We start from the raw sequence: 25843 nt of genomic DNA, 5'->3' as shown, positions 1-25843 counted from the left end.
AGCATTAGGGTTAAAACAGTAAATCCAAGCATTAGGGTTTAGGTTAAAATTAGGGCTAAAATAATCACCCGGGTTAACTTTTATATATAAGAAAATATAAAAGAAGAGAAGTTGTTTAAGATCAAGGAGAAAGAGTAAGAAGCAGATAAGGTTATATTTGAAAATAAGCATTAGGGTTAAAACAGTAAATCCAAGCATTAGGGTTTAGGTTAAAATTAGGCCTAAAATAATCACCTGGGTTAACTTTTATATATATAAGAAGATATAAGAAGATATATAAGAAGAGAAGTTGTTTAAGATCAAGGAGAAAGAGTAAGAAGCAGATAAGTTTATATTTGAAAATAAGCATTAGGCTTAAAAAAGTAAATCCAAGCATTAGGGTTTAGGTTAAAATTAGGGCTAAAATAATCACCTGGGTTAACTTTTATATATAAGAAAATATATAAGAAGAGAAGTTGTTTACGATCAAGGAGAAAGAGTAAGAAGCAGATAAGATTATATTTGAAAATAAGCATTAGGGTTAAAACAGTAAATCCAAGCATTAGGGTTTAGGTTAAAATTAGGGCTAAAATAATCACCCGGGTTAACTTTTATATATAAGAAAATATATAAGAAGAGAAGTTGTTTAAGATCAAGGAGAAAGAGTAAGAAGCAGATAAGGTTATATTTGAAAATAAGCATTAGGGTTAAAACAGTAAATCCAAGCATTAGGGTTTAGGTTAAAATTAGGGCTAAAATAATCACCCGGGTTAACTTTTATATATAAGAAGATATATATAAGAAGATAAGTTGTTTAAGATCAAGGAGAAAGAGTAAGAAGCAGATAAAGTTATATTTGAAAATAGCATTAGGGTTAAAACAGTAAATCCAAGCATTAGGGTTTAGGTTAAAATTAGGGCTAAAACAATCACCCGGGTTAACTTTTATATATAAGAAGATATATAAGAAGAGAAGTTGTTTAAGATCAAGGAGAAAGAGTAAGAAGCAGATAAGGTTATATTTGAAAATAAGCATTAGGGTTAAAACAATAAATCCAAGCATTAGGGTTTAGGTTAAAATTAGGGCTAAAACAATCACCTGGGTTAACTTTTATATATAAGAAGATATATAAGAAGAGAAGTTGTTTAAGATCAAGGAGAAAGAGTAAGAAGCAGGGTTATATTTGAAAATAAGCATTAGGGTTAAAACACTAAATCTAAGCATTAGGGTTTAGGTTAAAATTAGGGCTAAAACAATCACCCGAGTTAACTTTTATATATAAGAAGATATATAAGAAGAGAAGTTGTTTAAGATCAAGGAGAAAGAGTAAGAAGCAGATAAGTTTATATTTGAAAATAAGCATTATTAGGCTTAAAAAAGTAAATCCAAGCATTAGGGTTTAGGTTAAAATTAGGGCTAAAATAATCACCTGGGTTAACTTTTATATATAAGAAAATAAATAAGAAGAGAAGTTGTTTACGATCAAGGAGAAAGAGTAAGAAGAAGATAAGATTATATTTGAAAATAAGCATTAGGGTTAAAACAGTAAATCCAAGCATTAGGGTTTAGGTTAAAATTAGGGCTAAAATAATCACCCGGGTTAACTTTTATATATAAGAAAATATATAAGAAGAGAAGTTGTTTAAGATCAAGGAGAAAGAGTAAGAAGCAGATAAGGTTATATTTGAAAATAAGCATTAGGGTTAAAATAGTAAATCCAAGCACTAGGGTTTAGGTTAAAATTAGGGCTAAAACAATCACCTGGGTTAACTTTTATATATAAGAAGATATATAATAAGAGAAGTTGTTTAAGATCAAGGAGAAAGAGTAAGAAGCAGATAAGGTTATATTTGAAAATAAGCATTAGGGTTAAAACAATAAATCCAAGCATTAGGGTTTAGGTTAAAATTAGGGCTAAAACAATCACCCGGGTTAACTTTTATATATAAGAAGATATATAAGAAGAGAAGTTGTTTAAGATCAAGGAGAAAGAGTAAGAAGCAGATAAGCTTATATTTGAAAATAAGCATTAGGGTTAAAACAGTAAATCCAAGCATTAGGGTTTATGTTAAAATTAGGGCTAAAATAATCACCCGGGTTAACTTTTATATATAAGAAGATATATATAAGAAGATAAGTTGTTTAAGATCAAGGAGAAAGAGTAAGAAGCAGATAAGGTTATATTTGAAAATAAGCATTAGGGTTAAAACAGTAAATCCAAGCATTAGGGTTTAGGTTAAAATTAGGGCTAAAATAATCACCTGGGTTAACTTTTATATATAAGAAAATATATAAGAAGAGAAGTTGTTTACGATCAAGGAGAAAGAGTAAGAAGCAGATAAGATTATATTTGAAAATAAGCATTAGGGTTAAAACAGTAAATCCAAGCATTAGGGTTTAGGTTAAAATTAGGGCTAAAATAATCACCCGGGTTAACTTTTATATATAAGAAAATATATAAGAAGAGAAGTTGTTTAAGATCAAGGAGAAAGAGTAAGAAGCAGATAAGGTTATATTTGAAAATAAGCATTAGGGTTAAAACAGTAAATCCAAGCATTAGGGTTTAGGTTAAAATTAGGGCTAAAATAATCACCCGGGTTAACTTTTATATATAAGAAGATATATATAAGAAGATAAGTTGTTTAAGATCAAGGAGAAAGAGTAAGAAGCAGATAAGGTTATATTTGAAAATAAGCATTAGGGTTAAAACAGTAAATCCAAGCATTAGGGTTTAGGTTAAAATTAGGGCTAAAACAATCACCCGGGTTAACTTTTATATATAAGAAGATATATAAGAAGAGAAGTTGTTTAAGATCAAGGAGAAAGAGTAAGAAGCAGATAAGTTTATATTTGAAAATAAGCATTAGGCTTAAAAAAGTAAATCCAAGCATTAGGGTTTAGGTTAAAATTAGGGCTAAAATAATCACCTGGGTTAACTTTTATATATAAGAAAATAAATAAGAAGAGAAGTTGTTTACGATCAAGGAGAAAGAGTAAGAAGAAGATAAGATTATATTTGAAAATAAGCATCACTACAAGAAATTTAGCATTTTGCGACACTTACTTTGCAACCCTTGTCTCTTAACTGTCGCAAAGTGCACATTTGCGACACTTATTGCGACCTTTATGCCCAACTGCCGCAGGTTTTAAGCCAAAATATTTAGCACGTTGTCAATTTGTCAAAAATTCATTTGGCCCAAATATTTTCGTCACTCCCTCCCTCTTTCTCAATATCATTCTCCCTCCCACAACTTCAAACCCTAAAGTCTAATTTTTTTTCTTGAATCTCACTTTCTCTCAATCTGAAACCTATAGATCTTCATCACTCTCACACTCAATCTCAAGATCTTCATCACTCTCACACTCAATCTCACTTTCCTTTAATCTCAATCTTACCCTCGATTATGTCAATTTCACCGGCGCTCACCCTCAATCTCACTCTCATCTTCGGTTCCCTCAATATCACTCTCAATCGATGAAGACTCACCGTCAATCTGACTCTCTCACTATCACCCTCGCCTATCACCACGAAGTCGTTCGTTTCATCCTCGCCTATCACCCTCAATCGCAGAAATTCAATCAACTCACATTTTTACTGGTTAATTTCTTAATTTGAGTATTTTTCTGTTAATTTCTTGATTCTTTTAATTGTGCGTCATTTCTCATTTCAGTTTCGCAATCTCAGTTCTGTGCAATTGGGTTTCGTCATGGGTTTCGCCGTGGTTCGCAGTTTGTTAGCTCTCCTACTTCAGTTTCTCAAGGTAAAATTTATTAATTTGAATCTTTATTATTGGTACAAAAAGAATCGGGACATTACTTGAAATAGAAAGGGGATTTTTGTTGAATGTTGTTGGATTGTTGGGCTTATAAGGTCTTTTATTCCCATGAAATGTGTGAAATAAATGATTTGTGCCTTTCAAAACATTATTTGTTTATCCAAAGAACACCTTAAAACCCACAAAAGTCATTCCTAAGTAGTATCCTTTACTGGGTCTGCATAATCTTTTTTACTTATTTATTTTAAACTTTTTTACTTATTTATTTTAATATTTTTTACTTATTTTCGATTTATTCTAAGGGTTAATAATAGACTAGCAGAGAGAGCAGCAAAGATATTAGCTGTGGAGGATCCAATTTAGTACGGCTCGGTTGTTTTTTCACTTCTTTTGTGTGCATAACTTTATGAGTTCTTGACTGGTACGATGGAGTTCTTAAGCATAAGGTTACTTGAAAAGTTAGGCTTCTTATGAGGCAATCCAAAACCCTCAAGATCTGCGCTAATCGTCTTAGTATGTGTTGTGATTTTAATTTTAATTTTGTGATTGATTTCACTGATTTTGTGTACTTGTTTTGTGATTTTGATTGTTGTGGTTATTGATTGTGTTGTAGTTATACCTATGATGAGTATGCAAGAGCATGTTGGAATTGAGAAATCGTGTGTTTGGCATGCTAGGGATTCTGCTGATGGTGAGCTTAAAGGATGCACTTTTCTGTTTTCGGTTTTCTTCAATTGAATGTAAGTACATGCTTTCAAAGCTGCATTTTGCAGATTTTTTGTTTACATGCTGCTATTTTGTTTGGTGTTCTTGTAGTTAGATTGGTTTAGATGAATATTGTGGGTCACTGTTAGATGATGTTTTATTTTGGGGGTTTTAATTTGCTTTAATGTCGATCTATAATTGTGATGATTTTGACTTCTAGGATATGTATGTTAAATGATTTGTGGAATATATCTAGCGTTTTTCTGCACTGTGTTCAATGAATATGTATGTTGAACGGATATGTAGCAGGTGTGTTTGTGTATTCTGTTGAATGAATATGTTTGAGTATTGTGCAATGAATAATGGATATGTATGTGCGTTGTTTCAATGAAACCATTTATTCCACTTGGGAATTTTGTTTGTCAATATATTTTGTTCTTCCACTTCTTCAATTAATTTGTAGTATATTTTAGATCTATTTTTTGTGTTATGTAAATCAGTGTTCTCACTCTTTTCAAATTGATTCGCTGATTTGTTAATTTATAGTCAATACATTTTGTTCTTCCTCTTCTTCAATTAATTGCTCTCATTGATTCACTTTGTTCTTGTTTTACACTGACCTACATGCTCTTCTATGGTCATCCCAGCACTGAAAAAGCTACTACTGCCCTTGTATTTACTCAACAGATTTTCAGGTATAATTTTTATTATTTTCAGTGTGATATGTATCACTTCTTGTTTGTTATGTGTTCTATTTTTTAGTAAGAACCTTGTATATGTAGATAGAATTCTTGTGATAAAATAAGGTTCAAGAATTGAACCACTGTAGACCATATGAGGGTTGAATAAAGGTACTTCATGAAAGATGCTTGTGATAAAAGAAGGTTCAAGAATTGAACCACTGTATTATTCTTTAGAACGATGCTTGATGGCTTGAATAAAGGGATGTTGTTGCTGAACTAACAAAGCGTGCATCAACTAAAATAATTTCAACTGATGATTTTTGTAAAGTTTGTCGGACCTTAAATAAGGTACTTCATATGTTTTATGACAATGAAACAGTTTGGCCTTTTTCTAGTTAAGCTTGTATAGAGTATGAATGAAACAGTTTGGCCTTTTTCTATTCACGGAGATTATGCCAGTGGGATAGACACCAGTTGACAGTTTAATGGTGGATATGCAGACACCATTGGGACATAGGGCGTTATTAGATTATGTGTTAGGAGTTTAAAATGATTTTTGTTATTTTAACTCTCTTACAATTCTGTATTTATAGACTAACTATGACTGTTATTTAACCAACGACAGTTTGACACAGGAATGAAAAGGTAATTGATAGAATACAGAAGAACCATACGAATGAAGCACAACATTCCAATAGTGACAACCGGCTTGCTTGTATCTTTGTAACCTATCCTATGATATGGAGGGACATACATATATAGAAGCAAATATTGGCAGGTAGTGCTTTTCACTCTTCAAGCACAATTGAGAACGCGTCATCCAATATAGGCTCTAAAGTTATAAGGATTCGTGCATCAGTGTAAAACAAACCAGAATCACTTCTAGAATACCATACCAATTGTTTTACTATAAAAGGGAAGGGCTTCTGGTTAGGGGACATAATGTGTGCTCTGTGTTAGCTAAGGCACATTTTAGTTGATTTTCTTGCTAATTTTTTATTTCAGATTACTATATATGGTGTTTAGAATCAAAGAACATACAAAATCTAAACCTTCAAACTTAATCTAAAATTCTCAAGGTTCTGTGTATACTGAAGAAAGAGGGCTATCTACTAGGATGACCAAGGTTCATCAATAAATTTGTAGCTTATCTTGTTGGTTTTTTTTAAGATAATAATATATGTTGTATTCATGTGAACTGCTAAGATATTTATCAGTTATTACTGTGCCTAAGGTTATCAGTTATGCAGGTTAAGCTATCAGTCTATTGTGACAATGCTATTAGTCTATTATTTCTCAAATCTGGTTTCCTTTTTTAGGAAGTAGTGTATGGATTTAAACAGACTGATCTCTGAGACGCTGAAGTAAGACATACATATTTCTTATTTTACATATTACATTCAGATTTTCTTGTTTCCGTAGAAAGTAATTATGGTTACTGATACAGAAATCCAGGCCCAGATTCAAACTCTACCTTTAGTGATGTAATCTCTGCTGGAATTCCTGATGTTGAAAGGTTAATAACAGACAGCATTCTGATACTTCTGATTTTTCCAGTTGTTCTTCCTTCCCTGAGGATAGTGGCTGATAATGTATGAAACTTCACTTTATATCTTTCTCTGTTTACGTCTCATTTATGCTATTCAACATGATCTTATTAATGTTTAGTAACATGTTGACCAGGATATGCAAAGTGGTGTTGTGACTTCTCTTTACTTACTTTGTTGCATCTTGAGGATAGTCAAGATCAAAGATTTGGCAAATACAATAGTTGCTGCTCTTTATTACCCCTTAGAATCCTTTACAAAATGTTCTGGGGGTCAAGTCAATGGCTATATACCTGATCATGGTTTTACATCTGAAAGCAACGGGATAGATAATGATAACCTTGCTGAGAGTAATACAAAATGCTTGGTGGTCGATGTGCCATGCTCATCTAGTTCTTCAGATTGTCATCCACAAAGTATCACCATGTTAAATAATGGTAGCAGTTCAAATGTGGCTTTGAGGTATTAGCCAATCTTTCCACATACTGATTTATATTTCATTTTCTGTTAATATTCTTATGTTAGATTGGGAACAGTGATTTTCATATTTCTTTTTTCTTTTTCTGGTACAATGATCTTCATATTTCTGCGTTTTTGGAACTGTGACACATTAGTAAACATATCATGCCAACTTAAATAATCCGGATCATACTTTTTACCACTCATTTAAGTGAAAATATGTAATTTCTATAGAAAAAGTGGACTGTCAATCTATCCCTTAGGGCACAAATGCCCTCCAGTAAGGCTTAGGCACCCTCCCGAGGGGCACCTGAAGCCCTAGGCTCGTTCCCTTATGTTCTGAAAGTGTTTTAAGATAGTGTAAGCATTTTTATGTTCTGTATGTGTAGCATTACATAGCTAATCCATAGATTGGAGAAAGAGTATGGTTGCCATTAACAAGTATTTTTTATGCAATTGTACATATTCTTTGACAAATATATCAAAGTAATTATAGTTTCATTGCACAATAAGTTAAAATCCATGACTTTGGTGACTTTATTGCTTATTTTTGTTGATTGGTGTCTTATATGATGTTTGATTTGTTTTTAGGTGGAAAGACTTCGAACGACCAAACAGGGCGTGACATTCTTTGGAGTCTATTCATCGCGAGTTGATCAAAACAACTTCCTCGTCAGAGAACATCTACATGATTAAATTTTCATGTTAGGAGCTTAAGGAACCTAATTGTATCACTTGTTTGTGTTTTATAGAATCATTTTATATGAATGTAAAATTCATGTTAGTTTATGAATTAATTCATATTTTTTATCTATGAATTATAATTTAGTTTTGTCATAAAAAGATGAGGAGTAAAAAGTTCTATTAAAAATTCATGAAAAAACTGATTTATTTATTTTTTTTAAAATAAATTCAACAATTGCGACAGTTCCAAACTGCTGCAACGGGATTTTAAAAATATTTTCCATCAATTGCGACTGTTATAAACTGTCGCAACACCCTTTTCAAACAAAAAAAAAAGTACTTTGCGGCTGTTTAGAACTGTCGCAATACCTATTGCGGCTGTTGCAGCGGCTGTTTCGTGAACTGTCGCAAAATGCTGTTGCGACCCCAACAACCCTGACAGTTCAAGAACAGTCGCAGATGTGAATTTGCGACCCTTAGAACAGTCGCAATCCGTCGTTTTAAGGGTCGCAAAATGCATTTTTTCTTGTAGTGCATTAGGGTTAAAACAGTAAATCCAAGCATTAGGGTTTAGGTTAAAATTAGGGCTAAAATAATCACCCGGGTTAACTTTTATATATTAGAAAATATATAAGAAGAGAAGTTGTTTAAGATCAAGGAGAAAGAGTAAGAAGCAGATAAGGTTATATTTGAAAATAAGCATTAGGGTTAAAATAGTAAATCCAAGCACTAGGGTTTAGGTTAAAATTAGGGCTAAAACAATCACCTGGGTTAACTTTTATATATAAGAAGATATATAATAAGAGAAGTTGTTTAAGATCAAGGAGAAAGAGTAAGAAGCAGATAAGGTTATATTTGAAAATAAGCATTAGGGTTAAAACAATAAATCCAAGCATTAGGGTTTAGGTTAAAATTAGGGCTAAAACAATCACCCGGGTTAACTTTTATATATAAGAAGATATATAAGAAGAGAAGTTGTTTAAGATCAAGGAGAAAGAGTAAGAAGCAGATAAGCTTATATTTGAAAATAAGCATTAGGGTTAAAACAGTAAATCCAAGCATTAGGGTTTATGTTAAAATTAGGGCTAAAATAATCACCCGGGTTAACTTTTATATATAAGAAGATATATATAAGAAGATAAGTTGTTTAAGATCAAGGAGAAAGAGTAAGAAGCAGATAAGGTTATATTTGAAAATAAGCATTAGGGTTAAAACAGTAAATCCAAGCATTAGGGTTTAGGTTAAAATTAGGGCTAAAATAATCACCTGGGTTAACTTTTATATATAAGAAAATATATAAGAAGAGAAGTTGTTTACGATCAAGGAGAAAGAGTAAGAAGCAGATAAGATTATATTTGAAAATAAGCATTAGGGTTAAAACAGTAAATCCAAGCATTAGGGTTTAGGTTAAAATTAGGGCTAAAATAATCACCCGGGTTAACTTTTATATATAAGAAAATATATAAGAAGAGAAGTTGTTTAAGATCAAGGAGAAAGAGTAAGAAGCAGATAAGGTTATATTTGAAAATAAGCATTAGGGTTAAAACAGTAAATCCAAGCATTAGGGTTTAGGTTAAAATTAGGGCTAAAATAATCACCTGGGTTAACTTTTATATATATAAGAAGATATATAAGAAGAGAAGTTGTTTAAGATCAAGGAGAAAGAGTAAGAAGCAGATAAGTTTATATTTGAAAATAAGCATTATAGGCTTAAAAAAGTAAATCCAAGCATTAGGGTTTAGGTTAAAATTAGGGCTAAAATAATCACCTGGATTAACTTTTATATATAAGAAAATATATAAGAAGAGAAGTTGTTTACGATCAAGGAGAAAGAGTAAGAAGCAGATAAGATTATATTTGAAAATAAGCATTAGGGTTAAAACAGTAAATCCAAGCATTAGGGTTTAGGTTAAAATTAGGGCTAAAATAATCACCCGGGTTAACTTTTATATATAAGAAAATATATAAGAAGAGAAGTTGTTTAAGATCAAGGAGAAAGAGTAAGAAGCAGATAAGGTTATATTTGAAAATAAGCATTAGGGTTAAAACAGTAAATCCAAGCATTAGGGTTTAGGTTAAAATTAGGGCTAAAATAATCACCCGGGTTAACTTTTATATATAAGAAGATATATATAAGAAGATAAGTTGTTTAAGATCAAGGAGAAAGAGTAAGAAGCAGATAAGGTTATATTTGAAAATAAGCATTAGGGTTAAAACAGTAAATCCAAGCATTAGGGTTTAGGTTAAAATTAGGGCTAAAACAATCACCCGGGTTAACTTTTATATATAAGAAGATATATAAGAAGAGAAGTTGTTTAAGATCAAGGAGAAAGAGTAAGAAGCAGATAAGGTTATATTTGAAAATAAGCATTAGGGTTAAAACAATAAATCCAAGCATTAGGGTTTAGGTTAAAATTAGGGCTAAAACAATCACCTGGGTTAACTTTTATATATAAGAAGATATATAAGAAGAGAAGTTGTTTAAGATCAAGGAGAAAGGGTAAGAAGCAGGGTTATATTTGAAAATAAGCATTAGGGTTAAAACACTAAATCTAAGCATTAGGGTTTAGGTTAAAATTAGGGCTAAAACAATCACCCGGGTTAACTTTTATATATAAGAAGATATATAAGAAGAGAAGTTGTTTAAGATCAAGGAGAAAGAGTAAGAAGCACATAAGTTTATATTTGAAAATAAGCATTAGGCTTAAAAAAGTAAATCCAAGCATTAGGGTTTAGGTTAAAATTAGGGCTAAAATAATCACCTGGGTTAACTTTTATATATAAGAAGATATATAAGAAGAGAAGTTGTTTAAGATCAAGGAGAAAGGGTAAGAAGCAGGGTTATATTTGAAAATAAGCATTAGGGTTAAAACAGTAAATCCAAGCATTAGGGTTTAGGTTAAAATTAGGGCTAAAATAATCACCCGGGTTAACTTTTATATATAAGAAAATATATAAGAAGAGAAGTTGTTTAAGATCAAGGAGAAAGAGTAAGAAGCAGATAAGGTTATATTTGAAAATAAGCATTAGGGTTAAAACAGTAAATCCAAGCATTAGGGTTTAGGTTAAAATTAGGGCTAAAAGAATCACCTGGGTTAACTTTTATATATATAAGAAGATATATAAGAAGAGAAGTTGTTTAAGATCAAGGAGAAAGAGTAAGAAGCAGATAAGTTTATATTTGAAAATAAGCATTATAGGCTTAAAAAAGTAAATCCAAGCATTAGGGTTTAGGTTAAAATTAGGGCTAAAATAATCACCTGGATTAACTTTTATATATAAGAAAATATATAAGAAGAGAAGTTGTTTACGATCAAGGAGAAAGAGTAAGAAGCAGATAAGCTTATATTTGAAAATAAGCATTAGGGTTAAAACAGTAAATCCAAGCATTAGGGTTTAGGTTAAAATTAGGGCTAAAATAATCACCCGGGTTAACTTTTATATATAAGAAAATATATAAGAAGAGAAGTTGTTTAAGATCAAGGAGAAAGAGTAAGAAACAGATAAGGTTATATTTGAAAATAAGCATTAGGGTTAAAACAGTAAATCCAAGCACTGGGGTTTAGGTTAAAATTAGGGCTAAAATAATCACCCGGGTTAACTTTTATATATAAGAAGATATATAAGAAGAGAAGTTGTTTAAGATCAAGGAGAAAGAGTAAGAAGCAGATAAGATTATATTTGAAAATAAGCATTAGGGTTAAAACACTAAATCCAAGCATTAGGGTTTAGGTTAAAATTAGGGCTAAAACAATCACCCGGGTTAACTTTTATATATAAGAAGATATATAATAAGAGAAGTTGTTTAAGATCAAGGAGAAAGAGTAAGAAGCAGATAAGGTTATATTTGAAAATAAGCATTAGGGTTAAAACAATAAATCCAAGCATTAGGGTTTAGGTTAAAATTAGGGTTAAAACAATCATCCGGGTTAACTTTTATATATAAGAAGATATATAAGAAGAGAAGTTGTTTAAGATCAAGGAGAAAGAGTAAGAAGCAGATAAGATTATATTTGAAAATAAGCATTAGGGTTAAAACAGTAAATCCAAGCATTAGGGTTTAGGTTAAAATTAGGGCTAAAATAATCACCCGGGTTAACTTTTATATATAAGAAAATATATAAGAAGAGAAGTTGTTTAAGATCAAGGAGAAAGAGTAAGAAGCAGATAAGGTTGTATTTGAAAATAAGCATTAGGGTTAAAACAGTAAATCCAAGCACTCGGGTTTAGGTTAAAATTAGGGCTAAAATAATCACCCGGGTTAACTTTTATATATAAGAAGATATATAAGAAGAGAAGTTGTTTAAGATCAAGGAGAAAGAGTAAGAAGCAGATAAGTTTATATTTGAAAATAAGCATTAGGCTTAAAAAAGTAAATCCAAGCATTAGGGTTTAGGTTAAAATTAGGGCTAAAATAATCACCTGGGTTAACTTTTATATATAAGAAGATATATAAGAAGAGAAGTTGTTTAAGATCAAGGAGAAAGAGTAAGAAGCAGATAAGTTTATATTTGAAAATAAGCATTAGGCTTAAAAAAGTAAATCCAAGCATTAGGGTTTAGGTTAAAATTAGGGCTAAAATAATCACCTGGGTTAACTTTTATATATAAGAAAATATATAAGAAGAGAAGTTGTTTACGATCAAGGAGAAAGAGTAAGAAGCAGATATGATTATATTTGAAAATAAGCATTAGGGTTAAAACAGTAAATCCAAGCATTAGGGTTTAGGTTAAAATTAGGGCTAAAACAATCACCCGGGTTAACTTTTATATATAAGAAGATATATAAGAAGAGAAGTTGTTTAAGATCAAGGAGAAAGAGTAAGAAACAGATAAGGTTATATTTGAAAATAAGCATTAGGGTTAAAACACTAAATCCAAGCATTAGGGTTTAGGTTAAAATTAGGGCTAAAACAATCACCCGGGTTAACTTTTATATATAAGAAGATATATAATAAGAGAAGTTGTTTAAGATCAAGGAGAAAGAGTAAGAAGCAGATAAGGTTATATTTGAAAATAAGCATTAGGGTTAAAACAATAAATCCAAGCATTAGGGTTTAGGTTAAAATTAGGGTTAAAACAATCACCCGGGTTAACTTTTATATATAAGAAGATATATAAGAAGAGAAGTTGTTTAAGATCAAGGAGAAAGAGTAAGAAGCAGATAAGATTATATTTGAAAATAAGCATTAGGGTTAAAACAGTAAATCCAAGCATTAGGGTTTAGGTTAAAATTAGGGCTAAAATAATCACCCGGGTTAACTTTTATATATAAGAAAATATATAAGAAGAGAAGTTGTTTAAGATCAAGGAGAAAGAGTAAGAAGCAGATAAGGTTGTATTTGAAAATAAGCATTAGGGTTAAAACAGTATCTCCAAGCACTCGGGTTTAGGTTAAAATTAGGGCTAAAAGAATCACCCGGGTTAACTTTTATATATAAGAAGATATATAAGAAGAGAAGTTGTTTAAGATCAAGGAGAAAGAGTAAGAAGCAGATAAGTTTATATTTGAAAATAAGCATTAGGCTTAAAAAAGTAAATCCAAGCATTAGGGTTTAGGTTAAAATTAGGGCTAAAATAATCACCTGGGTTAACTTTATATATAAGAAAATATATAAGAAGAGAAGTTGTTTACGATCAAGGAGAAAGAGTAAGAAGCAGATAAGATTATATTTGAAAATAAGCATTAGGGTTAAAACAGTAAATCCAAGCATTAGGGTTTAGGTTAAAATTAGGGCTAAAACAATCACCCGGGTTAACTTTTATATATAAGAAGATATATAAGAAGAGAAGTTGTTTAAGATCAAGGAGAAAGAGTAAGAAGCAGATAAGGTTATATTTGAAAATAAGCATTAGGGTTAAAACACTAAATCCAAGCATTAGGGTTTAGGTTAAAATTAGGGCTAAAACAATCACCCGGGTTAACTTTTATATATAAGAAGATATATAAGAAGAGAAGTTGTTTAAGATCAACGAGAAAGAGTAAGAAGCAGATAAGCTTATATTTGAAAATAAGCATTAGGGTTAAAACAGTAAATCCTAGCATTAGGGTTTAGGTTAAAATTAGGGCTAAAACAATCACCCGGGTTAACTTTTATATATAAGAAGATATATAAGAAGAGAAGTTGTTTAAGATCAAGGAGAAAGAGTAAGAAGCAGATAAGGTTATATTTGAAAATAAGCATTAGGGTTAAAACACTAAATCCAAGCATTAGGGTTTAGGTTAAAATTAGGGCTAAAACAATCACCCGGGTTAACTTTTATATATAAGAAGATATATAAGAAGAGAAGTTGTTTAAGATCAAGGAGAAAGAGTAAGAAACAGATAAGGTTATATTTGAAAATAAGCATTAGGGTTAAAACACTAAATCCAAGCATTAGGGTTTAGGTTAAAATTAGGGCTAAAACAATCACCCGGGTTAACTTTTATATATAAGAAGATATATAATAAGAGAAGTTGTTTAAGATCAAGGAGAAAGAGTAAGAAGCAGATAAGGTTATATTTGAAAATAAGCATTAGGGTTAAAACAATAAATCCAAGCATTAGGGTTTAGGTTAAAATTAGGGTTAAAACAATCACCCGGGTTAACTTTTATATATAAGAAGATATATAAGAAGAGAAGTTGTTTAAGATCAAGGAGAAAGAGTAAGAAGCAGATAAGATTATATTTGAAAATAAGCATTAGGGTTAAAACAGTAAATCCAAGCATTAGGGTTTAGGTTAAAATTAGGGCTAAAATAATCACCCGGGTTAACTTTTATATATAAGAAAATATATAAGAAGAGAAGTTGTTTAAGATCAAGGAGAAAGAGTAAGAAGCAGATAAGGTTGTATTTGAAAATAAGCATTAGGGTTAAAACAGTATCTCCAAGCACTCGGGTTTAGGTTAAAATTAGGGCTAAAAGAATCACCCGGGTTAACTTTTATATATAAGAAGATATATAAGAAGAGAAGTTGTTTAAGATCAAGGAGAAAGAGTAAGAAGCAGATAAGTTTATATTTGAAAATAAGCATTAGGCTTAAAAAAGTAAATCCAAGCATTAGGGTTTAGGTTAAAATTAGGGCTAAAATAATCACCTGGGTTAACTTTATATATAAGAAAATATATAAGAAGAGAAGTTGTTTACGATCAAGGAGAAAGAGTAAGAAGCAGATAAGATTATATTTGAAAATAAGCATTAGGGTTAAAACAGTAAATCCAAGCATTAGGGTTTAGGTTAAAATTAGGGCTAAAACAATCACCCGGGTTAACTTTTATATATAAGAAGATATATAAGAAGAGAAGTTGTTTAAGATCAAGGAGAAAGAGTAAGAAGCAGATAAGGTTATATTTGAAAATAAGCATTAGGGTTAAAACACAAAATCCAAGCATTAGGGTTTAGGTTAAAATTAGGGCTAAAACAATCACCCGGGTTAACTTTTATATATAAGAAGATATATAAGAAGAGAAGTTGTTTAAGATCAAGGAGAAAGAGTAAGAAGCAGATAAGCTTATATTTGAAAATAAGCATTAGGGTTAAAACAGTAAATCCTAGCATTAGGGTTTAGGTTAAAATTAGGGCTAAAACAATCACCCGGGTTAACTTTTATATATAAGAAGATATATAAGAAGAGAAGTTGTTTAAGATCAAGGAGAAAGAGTAAGAAGCAGATAAGGTTATATTTGAAAATAAGCATTAGGGTTAAAACACTAAATCCAAGCATTAGGGTTTAGGTTAAAATTAGGGCTAAAACAATCACCCGGGTTAACTTTTATATATAAGAAGATATATAAGAAGAGAAGTTGTTTAAGATCAAGGAGAAAGAGTAAGAAGCAGATAAGCTTATATTTGAAAATAAGCATTAGGGTTAAAACAGTAAATCCAAGCATTAGGGTTGAGGTTAAAATTAGGGCTAAAATAATCACCCGGGTTAACTTTTATATATAAGAAAATATATAAGAAGAGAAGTTGTTTAAGATCAAGGAGAAAGAGTAAGAAACAGATAAGGTTATATTTGAAAATAAGCATTAGGGTTAAAACAGTAAATCCAAGCACTGGGGTTTAGGTTAAAATTAGGGCTAAAATAATCACCCGGGTTAACTTTTATATATAAGAAGATATATAAGAAGAGAAGTTGTTTAAGATCAAGGAGAAAGAGTAAGAAGCAGATAAGTTTATATTTGAAAATAAGCATTAGGCTTAAAAAAGTAAATCCAAGCATTAGGGTTTAGGTTAAAATTAGGGCTAAAATAATCACCTGGGTTAACTTTTACTAGTCCTTGCACCCGTGCTGCCGCACGGGTCATACAAATTGCATATGTGTAAATCCTAAAAGCAAATTTTAATAGTAAGTATCAGACCTTGAAAGTACATCTTAGTGATCACACCTCTCTCTGTTGTTATGGATAAAATATGAAAATAAAACTATATTAGTCTAAGAAAATAATGTGTTCTCTACGTATAATCTTATATGCTATATGTGTGGGATATATGAACTTCTTTTTGAGAAAACATATCAACCAATTTACGGACCTTCCTTAAAAAAAAACCAATTTATGGACCGAAAATGTATACCCAAACACAAAAAATAAGGAAAGGAAAGTAAAAGGAGAACCACATCACCTTAACAAAGCAGAAAAGCATAAATGATCATGGTAGTAGAGTTGGGCAATCATGCATATATAAGATAAGTTGGGGCAAGATTTTATTGAAAAAATTAAAACGTTCATTTTTAGAGTTTCCAATCTAATGAATGGAACTTTTTTTGGATATCATAATCATTTTAATCTTCTTAGCATGTTAGGACTGACTTTTCCTAAATTTTCTGACAATTTGATTAGTGTATACGTTTTTTTATTTATTTTATGTGCACATATGAATTGAATTATTTAATAATTGTAGCATACATATTTTTCTTTGAGGTATATAGTACTAACTGTCAAGTAAGTCTTTGTTTTCTCCTTTCATTTTGTGTGACATGCAGAATGGGAAGTTCCTTTTTTTTTTTCAATAGTGGAGGAAACAATTCAATTTGATAATTAATTAATTCTTTAATTCTTCAAAGATAATTGGAAAGTCAAGTTGTTAATTAATAGTGTAAATTTTTTTTAGATGTACAAATTCAAAGATATATAAATATATAAAAGATAGAGAGATAGATGTGTAACTTGGATCATATCCTTTAACCTTCTCTATATATTGTTTTTAGAGGCACTATTCTTTATTCATCTCAATTTTATTTATCTTTATCTTAATTACACATACACAATGTTTATCTCTATCGTTATACTTGGAGTAATATGTTTATTATTATTTTTATACGAAAAAATGGTAGACACTTGTCTTCACCTTTATAAAAAAACAGTATTATTTATAAATATACCCCTTATTTATATTACCAATTTGTATTAATTAATAGCCAAAAAATAAAGAGTAAAAAAGAGAAGAAAAACTATAACACCAAATTGAAGAGGAATCATCCAATAGTTTCATGGAGAAAGTGACGATAACCAACCATTTTTAATAAGCTTCTTCCTCGCCATCAATGATGCAACAAAATAAAAAATAGAAGCATCATTTATCCTAATTCACAAAAAAAATCAAAAATCCACATACACATTAAGGAATCAATCTAAGAGTAACTTGACTCCCTATCAATTATCATATCATAGAAACCAGTTAATAATCAAGAGATAAGAGAAAAATTGTACCTACACTAATGAATAAATCGTCGTATAATTAATACCAAGAAATATTGAAAAATGGATTCAAATCCAAATCCAACACCAAAAAATGGTTTCTAGCTTTCATCTTTTGCAGTGAATCAAAACTACTACCACCACATAGTATTATTAGAATTGTGAATATTGTTATTTCCTTTCATATTTGAAGCTCTATGTCTCCTCATGTAGCCACCTAAAGCTTGTCCTATTGCAAACTTCAATCCACAAATAGAACACTCTTGTTTTAGACTTTGATAATCAAAAGATGAAGAGTAAAAGTGAGTGGAAAAACAACAATACAAAAATGAAGATAAACTATCCAATTGTTACTTGAAAGTGATGATGAACAAAACCCAAAATATGATGCACAAAATCACATATTTATACATAATGTTTTCAATGTAGAAACTAAAAATATTGAGATCATATTAGTGGTTGTATATATAATGAGAGAGTGTATGGTCATAATTAAAAAATGAGTTACGGAATAATAAAGAAAAAACAGTTCAAAGGTTGTGATAGAAATGAATCCATCCATCCATAATCCATAATAAACATGTAAAGAATGTGTGAAGGAGGTTCCATAATAAACATGTAAAGAATGTGTGAAGGAGGTATAACGTAAAATGAAACAAAAAGCATAACGTCAAATTAAAAGTTAATTGTGCCTTGTATTACTTGACCTTGTGTATTCTTTTTAATTGTTGATATCAACTGTTGTATTAATTCATTGTTGGTTTGTTCATGATATGTTATTCATTCATTTCAATCATAATGTATTAGTGGAAGCGATATTATAACACTAAAACAACTACTGGTCAAGTGGTTAAAGTGCTTGGATGGAGGCTATGGGTTGCGAGTTCAACTCCCTGCAGAGACTTTTTTCAGAAAGATTTTTTTTAAACCTCTCAAAAAATGCAGGATTATGTTTAGGTTTAGGGTTTCATAATGAGCATGCATTGTGAACCTTAGTATTATATATTAAGATATATAAGAATATATATAAGAAGAGAAGTTGTTTAAGATCAAGGAGAAAGAGTAAGAAGCAGATAAGGTTATATTTGAAAATAAGCATTAGGGTTAAAACAGTAAATCCAAGCATTAGGGTTTAGGTTAAAATTAGGGCTAAAATAATCACCCGGTTTATATATAAGAAGATATATAAGAAGAGAAGTTGTTTACGATCAAGGAGAAAGAGTAAGAAGCAGATAAGGTTATATTTGAAAATAAGCATTGTGGTTAAAACAGTAAATCCAAGCATTATGGTTTAGGTTAAAATTAGGGCTAAAATAATCACCCGGGTTAACTTTTATATATAAGAAAATATATAAGAAGAGAAGTTATTTAAGATCAAGGAGAAAGAGTAAGAAGCAGATAAGATTATATTTGAAAATAAGCATTAAGGTTAAAACAGTAAATCCAAGCATTAGGGTTTAGGTTAAAATTAGGGCTAAAATAATCACCCGGGTTAACTTTTATATATAAGAAGATATATAAGAAGAGAAGTTGTTTAAGATCAAGGAGAAAGAGTAAGAAGCAGATAAGGTTATTGATAGAAGTTTGGCAAGTGCACCAAATACTATCGAAGTAGTAAAATATCGATCCCATGATGACTGTTTTAATCTCAATAATTCAACTACGTTGTATTTTAGGATGTATAAAAGTTATTTTGATTCGCCACTAGGCAGTAGATTGGTTTGATTCCATAAAAGTAATTGCTGAAGATAAAATTGGTTTTTAAGAATAAGAGAGATGAGTTTAGGTCTTTCGAATCATCGATGTTCCCCTATTGTTATGTTGCACCTAATCGTATGAATGATCTTCTAATCCCACGATAGTTAACAAAATAGTCCTAATCAATCCCTTGAGTTAGGACCCTCTTCTTAAACTACAGCCCCTAATCCCTTAGGTGGTCTAATAATGTAACACCCATACTAGACGTATCTAGAAAGTCTAGCACGTGCGTTGAATTTAGTATTGGATACATTAAAAGATACAACATAAAAAAAAAATTCGAATGAATATTATTATAACAACAATGCGTTCGTACAAAGATATACAACTCATCTTTTCCTAAAGTATAATAAATACATCCTTGGAACCCTTGTCATCCTGCTGCGGTACGAACGATCCCTTGTTGAAATATCCATCCGGCTTCAAGCTTGCATACCAACTTGCTTATCTGAAACAAATAAGGATTGGGATGAGACATAATGTCTCAGTGAGTTCCCCTAAATCCTAGGCTATAGGTAACCTCAGGGGAAACCTACGGTCACCACGTGTCTACATTACAACCTGACGGTTGATTATACGTGTGTGGGGACTTGCTTTCTTAGACGGTTGTGCATACTAGGGCCGTCATAAAATCTTAACTTGTTATAGGCTTCTCATCTTACCCGTGTCATGGCGGTTAAGGGGAAACTAAAACCGCAATGCCAAGATACTATCTATACATCAAGGCCTTCACTTGCTAAAGTCATGACACCACTCTAAACCGGACGATTAGGGAAACCTATGATCGTCTTCGGTATATCTTTCTTTACTCGCTTACTTGCTTACCTGAATAATTGTATCTATCTTAATCTTGCCACAAAAGTGACTCTTTCTAGTTTGCTAGTTCTTGACTATCTTCTTACTTTATCTTCTCTAATTCTTGACAGTCTATGTCAAGGCTCTATGACATAACACATAAATATATGATGAAAATGCATAGTCAGCTTCATTGATTATGTTAGCGTGTAACAAACAACTTATCTGAGTTCATTTTACGGATTAGTTCCGAGTGGAGTAACCCCGGAAGTTAATCCCTTACTACCGGTGAAAATGCTTTGCAATAGCGCACCGGACTCCCTTAGCGAACGTGCGGGTCCCTTACGGCTTACCCCGTTCCCCTTGGAGAACCTTTTATATCCAACCTTGGAAGGAATATAAAAGACACGACACCTTAACTTAGTGAAATGCGGCTCCCTTTCGGCTTAACCATTCCCCTTGGGGAACCCCTTGAACCCAACCTTGGAAGGAATTCAAGAGACATAACACTCTTATTATAATCTTAGTCTTATGCATATATGAAGGTTAAACCTAATCATACTATCTCTTTTACCTCGGATCCTTAAACGATCCTGCTAGAGGTAAACTTAAGCTTTGCTTATCTTACTTTGTGAATGGATACGAAATCGATTCACATCTTGCCATACTCGTATGGTTCTTTCTTCTTAATAAGATAATACTCTTAATATGTCTATGCGAAGAACTTAACTTCGCGTCTTATCATTCTAGGAATCTTGCTATCTTGCTAGTTCTCGACAACTATGTCGAGGCTCTAGTTCTTTCCCTTGCTTAGAGATTAACTTGCTACCCGATTCATGACTTGCTTCTCTCATATGCCATGCCTTGCTAACATGTATAATACTTGCCTCTTTATCATAAAGATCTTGCTTCATTTAATCATCATTTAGGACCTTGGTTGAGGGGTTTACGTTCGTAAAAAGACACCACGGAGAAAACCGCATCGCCAAGCTCCATGCCTGCCTAAAGCGAGCAAAACAATGAGATTCTCACTGTCTTACTCGCCTAGGCGAGTGATGTCACTGGGGAGGCGAGTGGTTACTCGCCGTGGCGAGTTGGGGGCGAGCAGGACCCCCCATTCGCAGGTCTAGCTCGCCGTGGCGAGTAATAGCTCGCCGTGGCGAGTTAGGACAGTCCAAAACACTTAAAAATGGTATTTTTGACCCAAAAACCTCAAACCAAGTGTCTCTAAGTGTTATATGACCCTTAGGATCATTAGAAACCTGTAAAACATAAACTCAGCAAGTATTCACAAGTCAAGCAAGCATGGCATACAATTGGGGTAACTAAACTTATACTTAAACCCTAGAATTATCATGTTATTCGTATTCATTTAACATGGCATAACATAATCCCAAAGGGTAGGATAGCTATCTATGGAACTCACCTAATCAAAATCTTGAAGCATCAACAAGTTCCCAAGCAAAACCCTAGCTTTGTCCCACTTGCTTCCTTTAATCAAACCATCCAATTTTTGTTGTTTTTCTTGGACACTAAGACACCATAATCTTTGCTTGATCATGAAGAAGCCATAACTTGATTCATCTTGAACTTACCCAAGTACAAACCCTAACTTTGATCCTCTAGATTTCTTGTGCTCATGATTTCATAAAAGAAACCTTGCTCTACTTGAATCAACCAAGGAACCATTGAATAAACAAACCCTAGCCTCATGGATTTTCCCTTGGTGAAGAGAAGAAGAATTGTGAGATCACCCAAGTTTCTAGTTGTTCTTAAGAGAGAGGAAGAAGAAGAAAACCATGATAAAAGATCCATCTCTAAACCTAGAATCCAAGAAGAAAGAAGTTTAGAAGCTTGAAGGAGGTTGGGAGAAGAAGGAATGGCGTGGGTGAAGAGAAGAGAGAAGGAAGAGAAAATCTTATGCCAACTTAGAGAGAGAGAGAGAATTGGAAATGAGATATTTTTGGGATAAAATCAATTAAATATCCTTCCCTCGCGAAATTACCAAAATGCCCTTGCCTTTAAGCGTGTTAAAAGCGACACTGATACTTACTCCGTAATAAGCTGATATTACATAATAAATATTCTCCATTAACATTCTTTCAAAATACGTTCTCTGGGACGATCGACTGATACAGTTCAGACACTGACAGGCGAGATGTTACATTTCTACCCCCCTAAAAAAAATTTCGTCCTCGAAATTTAGAAACCATCTATCAATCGTCGCAACTGCGGCCTGCCTTCTCTAACTTTAGTTATATGAGGTCTGCTAATACTCACTTCACAGAGTTCGAAGCATATTTTCCTCATCAAAATACGTAACACATCCTCTTTCTTTATTCTCATAAACGAATATGATTTCCTCAATCCTAATATCTTTCTCAAAATCATAGAACCATCTTAGAACCTTGTGTCCAAAACACACTTTTGCTGCATGTGGACTAGTTATCTCTATTCCATATCTCATCTTCTTAGCATAACCATTCACGTAAGTAACCTTTTACTAACTAAAACACTCAGGATTTGCCTTTATACTGGGGTCCTACCGGAATCCAGGTTTGCCCTGCAGTGCTTTCTGGCATCTGAAATATCTTATCATGCATACATCTTACTATGCATACATGATCTTTCTTACCGCATCTTGCGATTTATATTTCTTACTTATGTTACTTATCTTGATGATTACACAAAACTCTTAACTCTTCTAAGCTCTTCAAAAACCTTTCTAACTTGACATAAAGAAGCGAAATCCATTATGTCGATTCTCTTGATAATCTAATCACCAAATCTATGGTTTACTCACTTTAAACTTTCTGCTAAGTCCATTTGCAATTGCATTGAACACTTTTAGTACAAAACCGTGCATCCCGTATGATATTGATATCACACGAGCATTGCCATCTCCTCTTTAAACTTTATCCTCCTATTACTTGCACATTTCCGAATACCGCTTCTTGTTAATTAATAACGATACTCAATCTAGTACTTTACTTCAAGAAATTTCTAAACTTTGGTACATAGATTCTTGGAACGAACATTTACTTGAATAAAGAAAATCTCATTTTGAAACCAAGTTTATAATGATACCTCAGAACCACAGGACGAGTCTCTAAGTTTTTATTAAAAAGGTTTACAACTCGTCCCAAGCTTGTCTATATTAAGTTGGTCCTGAAGCCGGTACGTCTTAGGTGAGTTTGCTCACTTATGGCGCACTCCCTTGGTTTCATCAATGTTTAATATAATACTTTTAAAACAATTTCGTTCACAAATTCCTTAATACCAATCTTAATTTTGAGAAAACTACAACCATAGCTTATCGCTATTCTAGAAAGTATCGTTATCATCTAACAAGTTTGGTATAGGAGGGTATGTTCTTCATCTTGTAAAACTCATAAACCTTATTCCATTATAATAGCACATGCTCTTCTACATATTCAACAACATCATTTAGACAACCCGACTACTTCATCTGTGGTATCTCGAGTCTTCTTTGTCTTACTTAAGCGAAGATACTTCCTTTATACTTCTACTTTAATCAACACTGACTGTGTGAGTATCAACACTTACTTTACACATCGAGAACTTCATGTTCATCTCATAGTACTTCTTATTAAAACTTATATTACTTTCCCAAACTTTCTTCACGAAGATTCTTATAACCAAAGTTCCATGTTCCATGGTCACCGTTCACAACTTTACCAATTAATTTCCGCGGCGCTACTCTGATTTCCACCGGTTGGCTTTGACTAGTTCTCTAATCCGTTGAGACGAGTAATCTTCACACTCCTTCTATCATTGAATAAAATCTTCGTGAACTCTTCTCAAAACTTTCCATGGTAAACTCATCTTGCACTTGAACATATATGCCTTATACATCTATCACGGTGTGTTCGTATTTTCCTCTTACTACGTTTTGCTTAATCGTATCTATGCTTGCTCGTTGACTTTTCTTTCAAAGAAAACTTTGTAAATTAGCACATGGGTTATTGACGCTGATGCTCTTCCGCTATATACTTTTATAAAATATAATGAATCTAAGCCCAGTTGTTACTCTAAATTCACAGGACGAGTTGACAACACATACGTGCCATCAAATCTTAGTCCTAGTGAGTTTAGTATACTCTACGCAAGTCGTAACAACCGGTACCTGAAAAATTTCTTTTTGATTTCAAAATGTCAACTTCCATCACCCATACGCATATATCTTTCCAAAATCTCTTAAACTTTATGATTCAATATCCTAACGAGCTTTAGCAAATTAATTAAGCAAAACATAAGTTCGAGGGATACTCATAACTCCACAAAATCCGAGAACCTTGTGACTTCGTACAACTCTTCACCTCTTTAACTTCTTTACTTCCGTGCCCTCCATTCTAATTATCAGAACCTCTAAACTCTTGATCTGAACTCTTACTTACTACTCATCCTGAGTTTTTACTTTTGGGTACAACTTCATCTCTTTCTTCATTCCTCCTGGGTCCTATTCAGCTCTCAGGCATCCATCCTAATCGTCGAATGTTAAATTGAGTTGATCAGGCTCAACTAACAATGACAACTAGAACTTTTACCCGGAACCCAATGGTCCCACTACCTTGTTGTAACTTAATGACCCAAGGCACGGTCTGAATCGACCTGCTCTGATACCAAATGTAACACCCATACTAGACGTATCTAGAAAGTCTAGCACGTGCGTTGAATTTAGTATTGGATACATTAAAAGATACAACATAAAAAAAAAATTCGAATGAATATTATTATAACAACAATGCGTTCGTACAAAGATATACAACTCATCTTTTCCTAAAGTATAATAAATACATCCTTGGAACCCTTGTCATCCTGCTGCGGTACGAACGATCCCTTGTTGAAATATCCATCCGGCTTCAAGCTTGCATACCAACTTGCTTATCTGAAACAAATAAGGATTGGGATGAGACATAATGTCTCAGTGAGTTCCCCTAAATCCTAGGCTATAGGTAACCTCAGGGGAAACCTACGGTCACCACGTGTCTACATTACAACCTGACGGTTGATTATACGTGTGTGGGGACTTGCTTTCTTAGACGGTTGTGCATACTAGGGCCGTCATAAAATCTTAACTTGTTATAGGCTTCTCATCTTACCCGTGTCATGGCGGTTAAGGGGAAACTAAAACCGCAATGCCAAGATACTATCTATACATCAAGGCCTTCACTTGCTAAAGTCATGACACCACTCTAAACCGGACGATTAGGGAAACCTATGATCGTCTTCGGTATATCTTTCTTTACTCGCTTACTTGCTTACCTGAATAATTGTATCTATCTTAATCTTGCCACAAAAGTGACTCTTTCTAGTTTGCTAGTTCTTGACTATCTTCTTACTTTATCTTCTCTAATTCTTGACAGTCTATGTCAAGGCTCTATGACATAACACATAAATATATGATGAAAATGCATAGTCAGCTTCATTGATTATGTTAGCGTGTAACAAACAACTTATCTGAGTTCATTTTACGGATTAGTTCCGAGTGGAGTAACCCCGGAAGTTAATCCCTTACTACCGGTGAAAATGCTTTGCAATAGCGCACCGGACTCCCTTAGCGAACGTGCGGGTCCCTTACGGCTTACCCCGTTCCCCTTGGAGAACCTTTTATATCCAACCTTGGAAGGAATATAAAAGACACGACACCTTAACTTAGTGAAATGCGGCTCCCTTTCGGCTTAACCATTCCCCTTGGGGAACCCCTTGAACCCAACCTTGGAAGGAATTCAAGAGACATAACACTCTTATTATAAT

The 25843-nt window shown here is 32.4% G+C and overlaps 1 protein-coding gene and 1 long non-coding RNA gene across 18 annotated transcripts; both read left to right on the top strand.

Annotated features, from left to right (window-relative positions):
- Window positions 1-3158: 3158 nt before the first annotated feature.
- Window positions 3159-7967, top strand: LOC146899660 (protein TRANSPARENT TESTA 9-like). Of its 17 annotated transcripts, none has more exons than XM_085737568.1 (9): window positions 3159-3577; window positions 3665-3740; window positions 4070-4268; window positions 4369-4495; window positions 5108-5155; window positions 5779-5921; window positions 6591-6735; window positions 6827-7152; window positions 7741-7967. In XM_085737568.1, exons 6-9 carry the CDS (start codon window positions 5884-5886, stop codon window positions 7772-7774), a joined length of 543 nt encoding a protein of 180 aa, XP_085593694.1. In that variant the 5' UTR covers window positions 3159-3577; window positions 3665-3740; window positions 4070-4268; window positions 4369-4495; window positions 5108-5155; window positions 5779-5883; the 3' UTR covers window positions 7775-7967. The 17 variants fall into 17 exon arrangements, with proteins under 17 accessions (XP_085593694.1, XP_085593691.1, XP_085593693.1 ...); XM_085737565.1 differs by having other exon boundaries at window positions 4058-4268; XM_085737567.1 differs by having other exon boundaries at window positions 3651-3740.
- A 10078-nt stretch (window positions 7968-18045) lies between these two features.
- Window positions 18046-18419, top strand: LOC146899659 (uncharacterized). Its single transcript, XR_015023438.1, has 2 exons — window positions 18046-18114; window positions 18151-18419. It is a non-coding gene; the product is annotated as an uncharacterized LOC146899659 (long non-coding RNA).
- Window positions 18420-25843: the final 7424 nt, after the last annotated feature.

The sequence above is a fragment of the Medicago sativa genome, chromosome 8, assembly GCF_051527215.1.
Source record: "Medicago sativa cultivar Bolivia chromosome 8, Bolivia_mono, whole genome shotgun sequence".
NCBI classification, from domain to species: domain Eukaryota; kingdom Viridiplantae; phylum Streptophyta; class Magnoliopsida; order Fabales; family Fabaceae; genus Medicago; species Medicago sativa.
This window is presented reverse-complemented; position numbering and strand designations above follow the sequence as displayed.

What these genes read in the sequence shown, in the direction of transcription:
- LOC146899660 (XM_085737576.1), top strand. Translation starts at nt 5,884, where the DNA reads ATGGAGGGACATACATATATAGAAGCAAATATTGGCAG. An exon ending in ATAGAAGCAAATATTGGCAG is followed by an intron (nt 5,922 to 6,590) that starts GTAGTGCTTTTC and finishes TTACTGATACAG; the next exon opens with AAATCCAGGCCCAGATTCAA. An exon ending in TGAGGATAGTGGCTGATAAT is followed by an intron (nt 6,736 to 6,826) that starts GTATGAAACTTC and finishes CATGTTGACCAG; the next exon opens with GATATGCAAAGTGGTGTTGT.